Source organism: Microtus pennsylvanicus, chromosome 4 (assembly GCF_037038515.1).
Source record: "Microtus pennsylvanicus isolate mMicPen1 chromosome 4, mMicPen1.hap1, whole genome shotgun sequence".
NCBI lineage: Eukaryota > Metazoa > Chordata > Mammalia > Rodentia > Cricetidae > Microtus > Microtus pennsylvanicus.
Window position 1 is genome coordinate 28,464,491 of NC_134582.1, and position 15,041 is coordinate 28,479,531.

At 45.1% G+C, this 15,041-nt stretch overlaps 1 protein-coding gene across 2 annotated transcripts in view; it reads right to left on the reverse strand.

Annotated features, from left to right (window-relative positions):
- The window catches only part of Gramd2b (GRAM domain containing 2B), a 90,483-nt gene that overhangs the window by 3,619 nt on the left and 71,823 nt on the right, over positions 1 to 15,041 (reverse strand). For both annotated transcript variants that reach the window (XM_075968638.1, XM_075968639.1), the window contains exons 5-13: positions 14,204 to 14,307; positions 10,968 to 11,063; positions 7,564 to 7,635; positions 7,389 to 7,469; positions 4,499 to 4,610; positions 3,912 to 4,034; positions 3,256 to 3,343; positions 1,946 to 2,050; positions 1,666 to 1,759 (exon numbers count right to left, since the gene is read on the reverse strand). In XM_075968638.1, coding sequence (XP_075824753.1) covers positions 1,666 to 1,759; positions 1,946 to 2,050; positions 3,256 to 3,343; positions 3,912 to 4,034; positions 4,499 to 4,610; positions 7,389 to 7,469; positions 7,564 to 7,635; positions 10,968 to 11,063; positions 14,204 to 14,307 — 875 coding nt within the window. The remainder of the gene's footprint in view (positions 1 to 1,665; positions 1,760 to 1,945; positions 2,051 to 3,255; positions 3,344 to 3,911; positions 4,035 to 4,498; positions 4,611 to 7,388; positions 7,470 to 7,563; positions 7,636 to 10,967; positions 11,064 to 14,203; positions 14,308 to 15,041) is intronic.

The following is a 15,041-nucleotide window of genomic DNA, read 5'->3' on the forward strand; positions in this document are numbered from 1 at the left end:
CAGAAACGGGGAGCAGAGCTGCGGAATGACCACGAGGTTTAGATACGACCAGTCTCTTACAGCAGAAAGGAATTGCTGTAAAGAGCTGAGTCATGCCTCAGGATTTCCCACAGTGCATCTCGGTTGGCCTTTTCATTCCCGGGCTGTGCCAGGCCACAGCTCAAGTGCCTCTGGGAACATTTTGACCCAAATCTATGTTTTACAGATTCTGCTTTGGGATGCATGTGGCCTCCCTTCATTTCCAGCAGTCTCTCGGTTTGGGCGTGGCTTGAGCCCCACACAGATGTGCCAACTGCGGATGGGGAACAAATCTTTCTGTCGTGTCCAGGCAGGGGCTTGGCACAGGCGGAGGGATTCTGTGTGCTTCCGATCCAAAGGACAGCATTTACAAGTCAGAAGGAGTGAAATTGAAAAACAACAGTGCCCCCCACTCTGGAGAGCCGCAGGTAAAGCATTGGGGCAAAACCAAAGGAGTTACCAGATGGGAAAGGAACGGAACTGTTTGAAAGGAGAAATAAACCCTGATACTTAGGTGTATCTCTAGGACAGTTATGAATTACCCTCTCCTCATTCATCCTCTTACCAAATCAAATCTAGGAATGAAGCTAAGGACAGAGTTGACCCAAGGAAGATATTTTGGAGATAGAAGCATATGAGCACTAAATCAGAAGGCAGATTTACTTATTGTTAGGATTGAACCCACACCCTCTTGAGTGCTAAAGATCACTGAGCCCATTCCAAGCAGAGGATCCCTCACCCCGCAAGACAGGATTTCTCTGTGTAGCTGTGGCTAGCCTAGAACTCACTTTGTAGACCAGGCTGGCTAGAACTCATAGATCCTCTTTCCTCTGCTTCTCAAGAGCTAGGATTAAAGGCATGTGTCACCATACCCAGTTTTTAAAAAATGATTTTATTCATTATTTTATTTTTTATGTGTCTAAGGTGTCGGATCTCCTGGAACGGGAGTTACAGACAGGTGTGAGCTGTCATGTGGAAGCTAGGGATCGAATCCATGTCCTCTGGAAGAACAGCCAGTGCCCTTACCTGCTGAGCTGTGTGTGCAGCCCCTAAAGCAAGCAGGAGACTTCTAACCACAACTTGGCCAGTGGTTCAAATTCTAGGCCCCCAGTTAACAGCCTTCTAGCTGGAGCAAGGTAATTTAAAACTTTATTTCTTATGAGCCAGGGTAGTGACAAGGATTAAACACAAATTCATGTGAGCGGAGTCTCCACTCTGCGGCGCATCAGGAGTCTCTAGTTGACTCCCTAATGCATCCCTCCACGAACCCCAGTGCCACTGATCACTGACCAGTGGTCTGATGTACAGCCAGGAACACAAATGACAGAGCAATCAGATCATCATTTTGTGGGGAGATTAAATTCTATTTCTTTTTTTTAATTAATTCATTTATTTATTATGTATACAATATTCTGTCTGTATGCCTGAAGGTCAGAAGAGGGCGCCAGACCTCTTTACAGATGGTTGTGAGCCACCATGTGGTTGCTGGGAATTGAACTCAGGACCTTTGGAAGAGCAGGCAATGCTCTTAACCACTGAGCCATCTCTCCAGCCCCTAAATTCTATTTCTTTATGGAACTAAAAATGACCAGTGGCCATCGAAAGGAATGACCAGGTTGCTCCTGTACTCAGGAAAGATCGACTTACCTTTTCTAATTTCACTATGTTAGCTGTAAGCTCTTGGCAAAGGGCCTCCACATTTAACTGCACTTGTGATCCCAGTCCTGATGGGACTGGCTGCCTGTAGGGAAAAAGAGAAACAGCGTTAAGTGCAGCCATGGCAGAGAAAGGCATGGATTGTTAAGTTTAAACAGAAAACCATAGGCTAGAGGAGAGGACCGGTTTCTTGGTGTTTCCCAAGGAGGACTCTAAACTTAGGACAGTTGTTACACTAATCCGAAGAGCAAGCACTGGGAAGCTGTCTTACTCAGTATTGTAGGGCTCCACAATGGACGTCAGGGACCCCAGGCGCTCCTCCAGAGTGTTAATTCTGTGTCTCATGTAGAAGGTCGAGATGATCAGTGCACAGACACTAGAGGGGCAACGAGACATTTCCAATACGTTACTGGCCAGGAACTGATGTTTATAAACAATGAACTCAGAGCCATTCTTTTTCTACTTTGGGAGCGTTTTCAAAAATAATCAAAGGCCTGGGAGACTTTAATAAGGTCTAAGTGGAGGGGCTGAAAAGACAGCTCAGCAGTTAAGAGCATTGGCTGCTCTTCCAGAGGACCCGAGTTCGATTCCTGGTAACCCCAGGGTGGCTCACACTGTAAACTCCAGCTCCAGAGGATCCAATGCCTTCTGGCCTCCATGGGTGCCAGGTGTGCATGTGGTGTACAGACATACATGCAGGCAAAACATTCAAATGAAATAAAAAATAGAAAAGTAATAATAAAAAATAAAACAAAAGAAAGAAAATGGAAAGTTTATTATAAAATTTCACAGCAAGGGTACTTAAAATCCTGGTACCCACGTTCTCAAAGAGAGAGAGAGAAAAAAAGGCTGTTCTTTTGTTTTTTTTTGGTTTTTCGAGACAGGGTTTCTCTGTAGCTTTGGAGCCTGTCCTGGAACTCCCTTTGTAGACCAGGCTGGCCTCGAACTCACAGAGATCCGTCTTAGGATTGCTCAAGGCCAGACCCAAGCAGGATGGCTAAGCTGAAACTCCCATCCTTTTTAGCACGCTCTTTTTCTGGTCCAGGAGCCTGAGCAGAGAGCAGCAAACTCTGTTCCCTGGAGAGTCCCAAATTCCTTGCTTTAATGGGCACCAGATGAACGTATCTACCCCCCTCTGGTATGAGAGACATTTTAGACCTGAACTAGCTCTTCTCAGAAAAGCAATTGGTTGGAGATTGGAAGCTGATTGAAATGCTAAAAAATGTCTGCAACTAAGTTGTCAATAAAATCTTGAAGCTATTTTGGCTTCAGTTCAGAGGAAGTTGAACACCCAGAAAAATAAATAAGCAGAACAAAGATGCTTCGGGAGTTACTGACTGTGGCTCAGTCCACGGTTCTGTGGCTGGTTCAGCACACTGATTCTGAAAAGCTAACCTAAGCCTGAGGGGGAGGGGGGCATTAAAAAAACATCCGAGAAGGAAACAGAAATTGCCAAGAAAAATATGTGGGTTGTGTCAGCACCAGTGGGATTCACAATGACTCTTGGCAACGTGAAGAGATTATTCATCGGCAAAACAGGATCATTTACATAAACCACTTAGAGTAAACACATCTACTTACATAACTGCATAGAATATAAGAATGTGGCGGAGAGTTGGGCATTTCTGAGACTTGACGCTATGCAAGACACCAATAGCTTCTGACGGGCCTGTTGAGGGGAACCAAAAGAGCAACAATTTAGCACCCCAGTATACTTCTTTCACTTAACAGTATTTCAACAGGGAAGAGGTACTTGAGATAGGTTCATTCCCAGGTGGAAGGGAAGTTTAGTGGAAGCCTCCTCCTTGGTATTTTAACCAGTAGGTTCATTTCTTCCCCCAAGCCATTTTATCTAGTAATATATATTTGACAGGCTTCCTCCTGCCAATTATTGTATTGGGTGGTGGTGGGGTCAATGTTACAATGTAACACCATTATTATTATTGTTATTATTATTATTATAGTTAATAAGTAAGAAACAAGCCAGTAACGAGTTTAACCACCAACTTTTGGTTCATAATCTCCAAGTATTGAGACTAATGTGGCAACTTCCACTGTGACCCCCAGTAAAGTCCAGAACCAGGAACTATTATTGAATTAGTAAGTGGGATTTGACATGCAGAGACCAAAAGGAGGAAGGAAGCGAGGGACCCTGGGAGCAACCATGGTGTGAAGCACTTGGGCTCTTTACTGGCTACCAACAGAAGCCGCTTTCCTGTCCAAACCCTGCTCCTCACCATGCGCAGGCAGGCTCTTGGCTTTCCCATCTGGCGCTCTGTTCCCGTGCGCATCTGTCCGAGGTGGTTTTGCTTCGCCCTTGGTGACGTTCAGAACTGTCTGGGACTCGGTCACGTGGAAGTCTGTCAAGAAAATGAAGCGAGGTCAGTTTGCTCCCCAATAGATTCCTTTATCTACACGATGGTCACGTTGTGAAGCTCTCATGAGTGGGATGTGGGGCCTGAAGACCGAAACACAGAGTTCACCAGGAAATAAAATGATGCAGGGTCACGGGGTCGGCATCCGCAGGTACAAAGTGTACAATAGTCTCCTATTTATTACTAAGACTGACATAGGTGAGGAACCTCACGCTGATCTCTGTCAGCCACCCTAGCTTATCAGCCTGAGAGATGTTTGTCAAATATGGACAAAAGAGATGGATTTTGCCACAGAGGAAATTCTCTTCCTTAGGATCCCTCTCCCCAGATTTCCTTTGCAACCATTAACTAGGAAGACAAGGGTGGGCCTGGTTTTGTGTTTTGAAGAAGGCGAGGGAAGGGTGTTTTGTGGGGCATGGAACTTGGATCGGGACACAATTTCCCCAGACCTCGGGAGTTCTCGGACTCGGGCGTCTGGGAGCCGGAGCTGCTGTATCCTTCCATGTCTTGCCTTCGTCTTCGAACCACTCCATCCAGGTCTGAGAATTCATCATTGAAATCCTGAGGGGAGACAGGCAAGCCTTTGTAAACTCCAGCAGCCTTGCTTAGGCCTGACCCATAAAATATGGAAATGAAGCATGGGTTACCACACCCACTAGGATTTTCCTAACCTGGGAGTATCTGGTTACGGAAACTGAGACTCTTCTGCATGGTTTGAATTCTATTAACAAATAGCACACGGCTGGGTAGAAACAAATACCTAGAGAAAGCACTGGATGGCTGGTGAGAGACGACTGAGAATCTCAGGAGCACTGAGCCCCGAAGAATCTGACTGCCGCAGACAGCATGAGAGAAGAGTGGACAGACAACTTAAACCCATTCAAATATGCAGACAAAAGTATTGCAAATTATAATTTGAAAGAAAATGACAGTGGGCGCATGAAAGGAAAAAAAAATCACGGCCAGCAAATCAGACTGGGAAAAGAGGTTGCAACCTTTAAAGTTAGATCTGATCAGGGTTGGCTACGGTCCAGGGGACAGGAAGGGGACAGGGAGAAAAGGTCACCCAGCAGAGGCGTTTTAATTTGTATTCTACTGGCTTCCCTGAAGTGTTTAAGACTAAGGAGACACTTGGTGTTCCCAGCTGGCCCTGGCAAAAGCAGAATTAGGCTGAGCTCTTAACAGTTTAGTGGCCAATTGAGGAAATACTCATCTGGTAAGCAAACGAGCATCTTTTGTGTTTGAGTTTGCTGTCTTTGGGTCACCTCAACATTCATTAGATTCCTTACAACGATGTATAGGGAAAAGGAAAGTTGAAAATTTGATTAATTTATACTTAATTTAGCTCTTGGAGACAGGGTCTCCATCTATATCAGGCTGATCTCAAAGTCTCAATGTAAACTGAGAATGACCTTTAACCTTGGACCCTCCTGCCTCAACCCCTACCGGTCTGAGCCGCCACGCCTGCTTTGTTTGGTGCTGGGGACGTGTTCCACGGCTTTGTGCTACAGCCCAGTTTGAAAAGTGAAGAACCCGAGTCTCTTCAACTTAATCATGCAGGCTCATTGTGCATGGGGCAGCGTGCAAAACGCCTGGCAAACAGGGGTCCAGTGACTCGCCCACCCATGCGGCAAGGCTAGCATTTCAGTGGATGAAAGAAGTGGCTCAGACGGGAAGGAACTTGCCTGAGGATAGACCCCAGCTGGGTGGGCTCAGGCTGGACACCGTGTTTGCTGAATTCTAAGGCATCTTGTGTGTACTTGGTACCGCCCAGGGCTGTGGATCATCACGATGACTGAAGAGGATGGAAATCCCCTCTAACTTGAGAAGCCTCAGGAAATGCAGTCATGGGACACATAGCCTCTTGTGTTTGTTTTTGTCATAACGATATTAAGATCCATCCGTGTGGTAGCATGTATCAGCACTTCAGTTCCTTTTCACAAGGGGTAATACTCCACTGTATACTATATTAAAGACATTCCATTACAGGGTTTTGTCCTACTTTGGGGCTATTATGAAAAATACTGCTCTAAACATTTCTTTTTGCTTTTGAGACAAGATTTTGCTATGTATTTTTATTTTTATTTTCGAGACAGGGTTTTTCTGTAGTTTTTGGTTCCTGTCCTGGAACTAGCTCTTGTAGACCAGGCTGGCCTCAAACTCACAGAGATCCGCCTGTCTCTGCCTCCCGAGTGCTGGGATTAAAGGCGTGCGCCACCACAGCCCGCTTTGCTATGTATTTCTAGCATGGCTTGTGTAGCCCGGTCTGGCCTAAAACTCACAGCAATCCTCTTGTTTTAGCTCCCCAAGTACTGGGATTACAGGTGTATGCCACCACATCAAGATAAACTTTACTGTTCAATTTTTTATGTGAACATGTTTTAATTACTAGATTTTCAAAATGCAAAAGAAGATTCCTAGATGTTGAAACTATGGGTTTTTTATTTTACTTTTTAAAGACAGGGTTTCTCTGTATAGCTCTGGCCAGAACTCACTCTGTAGACCAAGCTGGCCTCAAACTCGGAGATCCACCTGCCTCTGCTTCCTGAGTGGTGGGATTAAAGGAGTGCGCCACCACCAACTAGTTGAAACTATGGGTTTGTATTGCTTGACTCAAGGCAAACATTTATCAATAATCAGTGTGTGGGGGGGTCAATGGTTTATATGATCTTGTTAGACCTCTCTCGGAAAAACAAAATTCTATTATTGTACGGTATCGCGTACAAATGGGAGATACCACGGGAGGTTTCGCAGTGGTCTACAAAGTCCAAGAGAACCCTAACAGCTCTATCTGCCATCTGAGCATAACTGCTTTGCCTACTCATTTCTGATTTTGCCTCATTTTCCCGAAGCTGAAGTCTCTGAAGGCAAGAACTGGTTCTAATTTTCCCTTGTTTCTGATAGTGTACACAGTATAGTACCCTGCACAGACCTTTGTGAGCTGAGCCTGCCTTAAAGAGATGTGTGAGTCTCTTTAAAGGAGCATTGTGTCTGGAACGTGGCTTAGTAGAGAGTGCTTGGCGAGTATGCGTGAGGCCCTGGGTCTGACCCTCAGCACCACACACCACAAAGCTGATAAGCAAACGAAGCAAGGCCTTATGCACCTCCAGTCTCGCGACCACATTTCTTCTCTGTATAGAACAACCTGTAGATTACTAGAAAACAAAGTTAGTGGCCTCCTCTGGCTCCTCTGCTTCTGGGGAGACAAGCTGTGCTCTGCAGCGGTCCCCCAACTACACTGGTCAGGAGTTCTTCCAAGCCCTGACTGTGGTGTGAGCACAGGGTAGCTGTGGCTCCATCCTTGGCTCATGCCTTTAGATCACTCTCGGGGTAGCTTACCAGAGGCAGAGACGAAGGGCGAACTGTCTCGAAACTATTTCCAATAGAAGACGGGTTGGGGCTGTTACCGACACTGGTGTTCTGAAAGCATAGGAACAGAATGAAAACCCAGATCAACCGCAGACGTTAAGACATGCCGAAGAAAGAAGGCGCAGAGTTCTGACGTCACACGTACCTCCAAATGTGCGCACACAGATTTGAGCAGTTTGTAGGTTGAGTCTCTGGAGAGCAGGGAGACGAACATGAACTGGAACAGGAAGTGCAGTCAAGAGTTTAGAGCTCGAAACACACTCCTCACGTAGGGTTTGTGTTTTCTTACAGAAATTTTAAAATTACATTTAGTGTGTATGTGTGTGTGTGTGCTCACATGTGTGCCACGGTGTCCCTGTGGAAATCAGAGGACCACTGTGGCCTTAAGGATTTGAGCCATCGTTTCGGCCCTTAGCTTTTATATTTTCAAATGACAAAGACCTTCACTTCAACTATATAACCTCGTTTTTTTTTTATTTCACCTGAACATTCAATTTTTTATTTTCTTTCTTGAATAAAACAAGTACATTCCCCATGTGTCTCCCCCCCCCCCCTTGGGGAGACAGGGTCTCATGTGACCCAGGCTGGTATTAAACTCGCTATCGGCTGAAGATGATCTTGAACTCTTGATAGTTCTGCCTCCACCCCCTCCGAGTGCAGAGATCACAGATATACCACCATTCCGGTCTATGTGATGCTGGGGACTGAACCCAGGGCTTCATGCTGCGAGACAAGCGCTCTCCCAACGGAGCCACAGCTCCAGCTCCTTATCACACATATCACAGTATAAAACCCCAAAACTCAATTTAAGCATAATTTTAAAAGATGGAGCAAGATGAAGGCTCCCAAAGGATGACATGGGTGCCCCCTAAAAACAGAGATGGGAGGGCAGGGCACTAAGGCAAGAACGGTGATACAGGCTGGGTCCTCCAAATCCCCCTCCCCTCTAGAGCATTTTGTTTCTGAAGGTATTTTGTGTATCCTGGAGGAGGCCTGCTTTTTCTGCTCTGACCTAGATTTCTGGAGAAAACGTCCCAGCAGCTCTAACAGGGTTGCTCTTTTTCATGTGAATTCCAGGTTCTTCCTTGAACTCATATGGAGATCCACCCCCCCCTGACCCTGATGCTTGTGAGTTATGGAGGAAAAAATTAAAATCAAAGCTAGCCAAATATTTTGGAAGCAAATGACATATGGAAAGATTTCACGTCTGTGTAAAGGGTACATCTACAAGATTTGAAAAGCTGTGATTTTCTCATGGGTGTGTCATGGAGTCTTTTCAGACTGAGTTTGACTGATCCCTCTCATTGGCTACTGAGAGAATGATGCAATCTCCAAGTCAGCATCACTGCATTCCAGAGTAAGGGCACTGTGGGCTCCAGCACTGGACAGATCTAGGGGCAGAGCTAGCTCTGAAACTATTAGATAATATTAGAATTAACAATGGGAAACCACTCAAGCACGCTTTCCATACAGGGTGCGTACAAATAAATCAGAAAACAGAGAAAGCCCTTAATGTGCACCTGGCTGTTGGGAGCTGTGAACCCCCCAGATCCTGAATTTCTGGTAAACAACTTGTAATGCTTGCAGCTGCTCTGAGCACGAGACCCTCAGGAGTTCCTCCTGGCAGGAGAGTGGTTTCTGGTGCCTTTGGCTGGGGCGTGGCTATCAGTTAAGGATCTCTATATAAGCAGCTCTGGTTCACGATAAAGGGGGCATTCCTGTTTCAAGGATGACCCATGTCTCTGTCTCTGTGTGTTTATGTGTTTCAATCTCCAGTCCCTTGCCCAGTTCAGGAACTGTATGGTAGTGCATAGAGCGCAGACGGGTGTGGTATGCTACACCTGGCAAAGAGTAAGTGCTTGGTAGCTATTTGTATTGAAAAAAGGCATGTTAGTTTGTTTTCTAGCTTCTAAGAATATCTATCTATCTATCTATCTATCTATCTATCTATCTATCTATCTATCTATCTATCATCTATCTATGTATCTATCTATCTATCATCTATCTATGTATCTATCAATCTATCATCTATCTATCTATCTATCTATCATCTATCTATTCTCTCTCTCTCTCTCTCTCTCTCTCTCTCTCTCTCTCTCTCTCTCTCTCTCTCTCTCTCTCTCTCTCTCATCTGTCTAAGCTACTACATAATCCAGTCTGGCTTCAAACTTATGATTCTCCTGAGTTAGCTCCGAAGTACAGAGATCACAGATGTGCACACTTGGCCAGAAGAGCTGTTATTTTTTTTCCTTTCTCACCCATCCTCAGTTATCTAGTACGGAATTTCAAAGTAGCCTTTACGCTTTCACAGAAAGAACAGGTGAAACAAATGTCTAAATGGAAATGTTTCTGGATGTGCGTGTTCAGGGCAGCCTAGTTCAGGAGTTAGTCCAGCACCTTGGAACAGAAGAGAAGCTGTGTGTGTGTGTGTGTGTGTGTATGTGTATGTGTGTGTACATGTGTCTGTGTAGGTACATATGAGCATGTGTGTGCATATGAATATGTGAGCATGTATGTGTGAGCATGTGTGTCAGCATGTGAATGAGCATATGAGCATTGTGTGTGTGAGAGAGAGAGCATGTAATGGGTGTGTGTGAGCACGTTGTGGTGCATGTTCAGAGGATAACGTGATGGACTCAGTTCTCTCCCATCACCTGGGTCCTGGGCATGGAACTCAGATCTTTAGGCTTGGGGGCAAGCCTGGCTCACCTTTGGATTAGAAAAAACTCTCAAATTAATTCATTCAGTGTGTGTGCGCGTGCACATGTGTGCTGGAGTTCATGTGTGCATGTGCCTGTCACCTGTGAGCCTGGGGGCCAAACTTAGGCTGTCAGGCTTTGTCGGTCCCTTTACTTGCTGGGCCACTGCACTAGCCCAGGTTTCTTGCTCTCTCTCTCTCTCTCTCTTGTTTGTTTTTGTTTTTAACACAAGGCCTCTCTCTGTAGCCCTGGCTGTCCTGGAACTCGCAATTTCGACCAGGCTAACTTTGAACTCAAAGAGTGCCGGGATGAAAGGCATGGACCGCCTCACCAAGTCCAAGCTTTTATTTCCTTTCCCCTTTCCAACTTTGTTCTACTCTATTAGAATTACAAGCATGTATATGTGTGTATGATACATGCATGGACATATGCATACTACAGTGTACACATGTGGAGGTCAAAGCCCTGTGTTTGGGAGTTAGTTCTCTCTTTCCATTTTGGGATCTGGGGACTGAATGCTGTCTGTTAGGCTTGCACAGTTAACACTCTTACCCACTAAGCCATCTTGCCAGGCGCCTGCATCTGTTTTTAAAGAATAAATCTTTTATTGGTGTCAACTGGATGGCGAGGGAAACACTTTTAGCACACAGTAGGTTCCATGCATCCGACATACTTTTCAGAGTTGTCCTAGGCACGATGCATGTTTAGTGTTCGTCTACGCTGATGTTCCTGCAAATTTGCTACTGAAACGCATTAATGATAACAGAGCCTCACAAGATCAAGAGTAGCAGCGAAGGAGAAGAAAACAACAACAGACAAAGCAAAGGTCGCCCCACGCTGCTGTACTCACCCTCTCTGTCACTGTCGCGATGATCAGGGCATTTGGCACCAGAAGGGCAGTTTTGGTTTTCTTTATCAGGGTGACCGAGAAGGCGGGGATAGAGATCTGAAACAGAACCATCCAGTCAACGCCAGCTCAGACCTCACACAGAGCGATTCAGATCTACACCTGAAGCAGCGGGCTTCAGGAGAAAGAGGGATGATGGGAGCGGTGGGGACATCACTGAGCTGTTCAGAGTGGAGGTTGTAAAGCCACGGGGCATGGCTGGGACATTCTAGACACGGTAACAGAACACAGCATCTACCCTGATGTCTACGCAGCAGAGTTCAAGGCTGCATGGAGGCCTAGCGCTTATGGGATCTGCTCTGGACTCGGTTTTGGGGTTGAACACATGTGGGTGGGGAAAACATGCTGGACAGAAGTCTTGAACCTGAATTTAGTCCCGTACTATTTACCTGCTCAGCCTGACACGCCATCCACACAAAGCTTCTGCCTCCAGTTTTACAAGTACTGACAGCCTTTCTTAATACTCAGAAAGTTTTTTTCTGAATTAAATAAGGTAAGGTGCGGAGGACATTCAGTGCTGAACAAAAACCTTTTCCAGGTTCCTCATTTGTCTCATGGAATCAAAATGCACAACATGTTCATTTCTGGCTCAAATCAGAAGTAATATCAATTCTTAGTTATCAGGTGAGACTGCCATTTAACTCTGCCAATCATGTAAGGCTTTGATATCAGATCATGAAATCTGTTTGGAGGCATACATGCCTCATTCAAGGTCCTGTACATCAGACCTTACAAATGTTGAAATCTGAACTGATCTGATCCAAAATGGTCACTTCCTTCCATATGATATAAGAATACACCAGACGACACAGAGAACAGTGACCGCCATTGTTTTGTGGGCAAATGAAAATGATTCATATTACCGTGAACCCTCAAAGAGTCTCACAAGCAGGTACAGTTTTCAAAAAAAATGATTTGACTCGATGCCTAGATGCACACACCTACTCGAACGTGTATCTTATAAAAACACATCACGCATTCTGAAAGAGTCACTGGGTCAGTGGGGAGGAGGAGGGCCTTGTGTTGGTTCTGTTAGTTTGAAGGAATAAAAACAAATTCTTAGTTTTGAATATCTGCATTCACACGTGTCTCTGAGATGGGTTATCCTCTGCTCTGAGGCATTCTGGGAAGGAAGTCGGAAGAATGAGGGACCAAGCGCACTTAAGACACTTTTCTAAAAACTACTGTTTTCACCCACAAACATTCTCAAGGGCAGGGGATAACGCTGAAGAAGTAGAACTTGAGATCTACTAAGATGACGACGGTATCAGAACAAGTCCAGTTTGGTTTCCCAGCACACAGTGACAAGAGCCGTAGGTTCAGGCTTCTCTGGGGCAGAAGAGAGCCAGAAGGAATCTTAATCATCTGTCCCATGACTGTAAAATTAGAGCCAAATCACTTGTGAAATGAAGACGAAGTGGGCTTCCAATGAGAGAAGATGGAACGTGACATACGTGCGCCTGTTAATTTGACTGCCATCTGGAAACACTGCACCAGTAACACGTGTTTCAGAGTAGGCGCTTAGAAAGGTCCCTTCTGAGAGCAAACTGGAAGCCTTTAATCTTATTAAATCGTACTGGGTGGAGGTCTGTTGACCTTTGAGGGAATTCTGCAAGACCTCAGAAGCCCAAACCTTGTTGACACCATCTTTGGGGTGGGAAGAGACAGACAAACCTGGTCCTGGTTCTCATTCTGTCCCCTCTCTGAAGATTAGACGTAGCTCATACAGAAGAAGCCCAAGTGTATCTGTGTATTAAACTACCCGGGACACTCCTTTCAGGTTCTTTTTGTCATTAAAGTAGAAGCAGAACTTTCAAACCACTGCTAAGTCACATTAGCTCAAAGCTCACTCACGGCCGTCGGGAACTTATATGTTATTGAAAAAGAAAAATCCTTTATTCAGAATGTCTTCAGTTCCTGCGACTCTGCTTACAAATACAGGTTCGCTCTGAATTCAGACCCATGTTTATCCCACTGAGAAGCAGGACCAGATACTCTGCAGACTCCATGACCAAATTCTTATAATCCTAAAATCTAGAGTTACCGTGGAATACTATTTTGTATTGTATTAATTCAGAGAATGCCTCAACTCAAAATATGCCTAAGAATAATGCACAATAAGCATATATATAAAGCAACATGAAGCAAGCTCCCTCCAGAGCTAACATCAGCACAATAGAGAATATCCGTCATATTTGTTGAGTGGTCCTTACAGGATTACCAGTGGCTATAGGGAGGATGTTTAGATATAGTATATTAATTTCAAAGAGTTCATCACCGGTTACTTCATGGGTATGAAATGGCTTATTCATAATCTCGAGGCACAGTAAGTGAAAACTCACTGAGGTCATGCAAAGCAGGAAGTGACCTCTGACCTCTGGCTGCCTGGAACTGTGCTACGAAGCCAGAGTTCACAGACACGGAAGGCCTTTTTCTTGCTTGTGGGACAGTTTTAGAAAGCTGTGTCTCAGGAAACTGCCACTTCCTTCATCACGGAGCTGTTCTCAAGCCCTGGGTGTCTGACCTGTATCTCAGCTCAAATTTGTGTTTAACAGAGAATTCAAGGCAGCCACACCAGAGCATATTTGAGGTCATGGGGCTCTGACTTCCGCAGACAAAGGCTTGTACACTCGACTTGTTCCAGGTCCCTTGTGTCGGCAAGAGTTAAGACACTAATTTACAAACCTGTTGTCCTAGTAACTGCTATGATTATAGCAAAAATGGTTAAGTTTTAAAAGGTTCCCCCCCCCTAGGGTGGGGTAACTGTTTGAGGCAGGGTCATATGCAGTAGGTTAGGCTTCCCTGGAAGTCACTTACTATAGCCCAGACTGCTGTCAAACTCCCGGAAGCCCTCCTGCTAGGATTAAAGGGCTGAACCACCACACCCAGCTATGTGTTTTGGTTTTGAATGAATGCTTTCCCCAGAAATGCACAGAAACAACTTTAGTGTCTCTGATGACGCGTGGGTAATAGGGATTCAGGGCAAAGGGTGGGAGAAGCACTCGCGGGAGGAAGATCATCCAGGGTCATTTAAAAGCCGTCGAATTGGGAAGCACAACAAAGGAAACGGGGTATAAAGTCAGATTCACGATGGAGATGTCAAAATATAGCTAAATTTTAAGTAATTTCTACTTGTGACATGTAGTGAACACCATGTTAACCTTGTCTTCTAGACCGACCTTAGTGTCTTTTCCGAAGACTTTGGAATGGAAACAAATCCAGTTCTCCGACACGAAGAGCTTGCCGTGGTACAGGATTTCTTTCTGGAGGGCACAGGTAAAGCCTAAGGGACAGACAGGTGGAACAGTACCTTTAGAATCTCACCAAACTACTGTTGCTTCCAGGAGGTCTAGCTCAAACAACAGTTTGCCTGTATTTTGGTGATGAAATAGTCACTCACACTCCAAAGTTCCATTGCTAGCATCTTCAGGGCCAACACATCCATTTAATGCAACTTCAGAATGGCCTGCCTGCCTTGTTTGGCTGTAGTCGTTTTGTTTGTTTTTCACCAAAAAACTTACTGGAGAGAGCTCGGCATGACCAGAGATGCTCCTGTCCACCATCTTTGTGACCCCGACTGAGCATCCCCCAAACCTTCAGGTCTGCCACTTTAACTTTCAAGTATGTGCCCTGTGAATTTGGGTTGAAACATGCCCAAAAGTGTGTCTGTCATCTTTCCTCCTTGAACTGTGACCTTAAAAATGAGCATGCTCAGAAGTATGCTCACCACCAAAGTGATTTTCTGCTTGTATAGTTTCCCAGATTAAAACTTTTTGGCTTCCTTTCTTTGAGGAGGACATTACTTTGGGAATAACTCCTATGTTCTTTATCCACTGCAGGTTTAATTGCTTCCTGTTTTTTAATTTCTTGCTATCCGTTTCCACACTTACAATATGTGAACACACATTCGGCTATATTATCACTTCTTTACCAGTTTTTCTTTCTTTCTTTTAAGATAAGGTGTTGCTGTGTGGTCCAGGCTAGCCTGGAGTTCAGCATTTAGACCTTGTTGGCCTC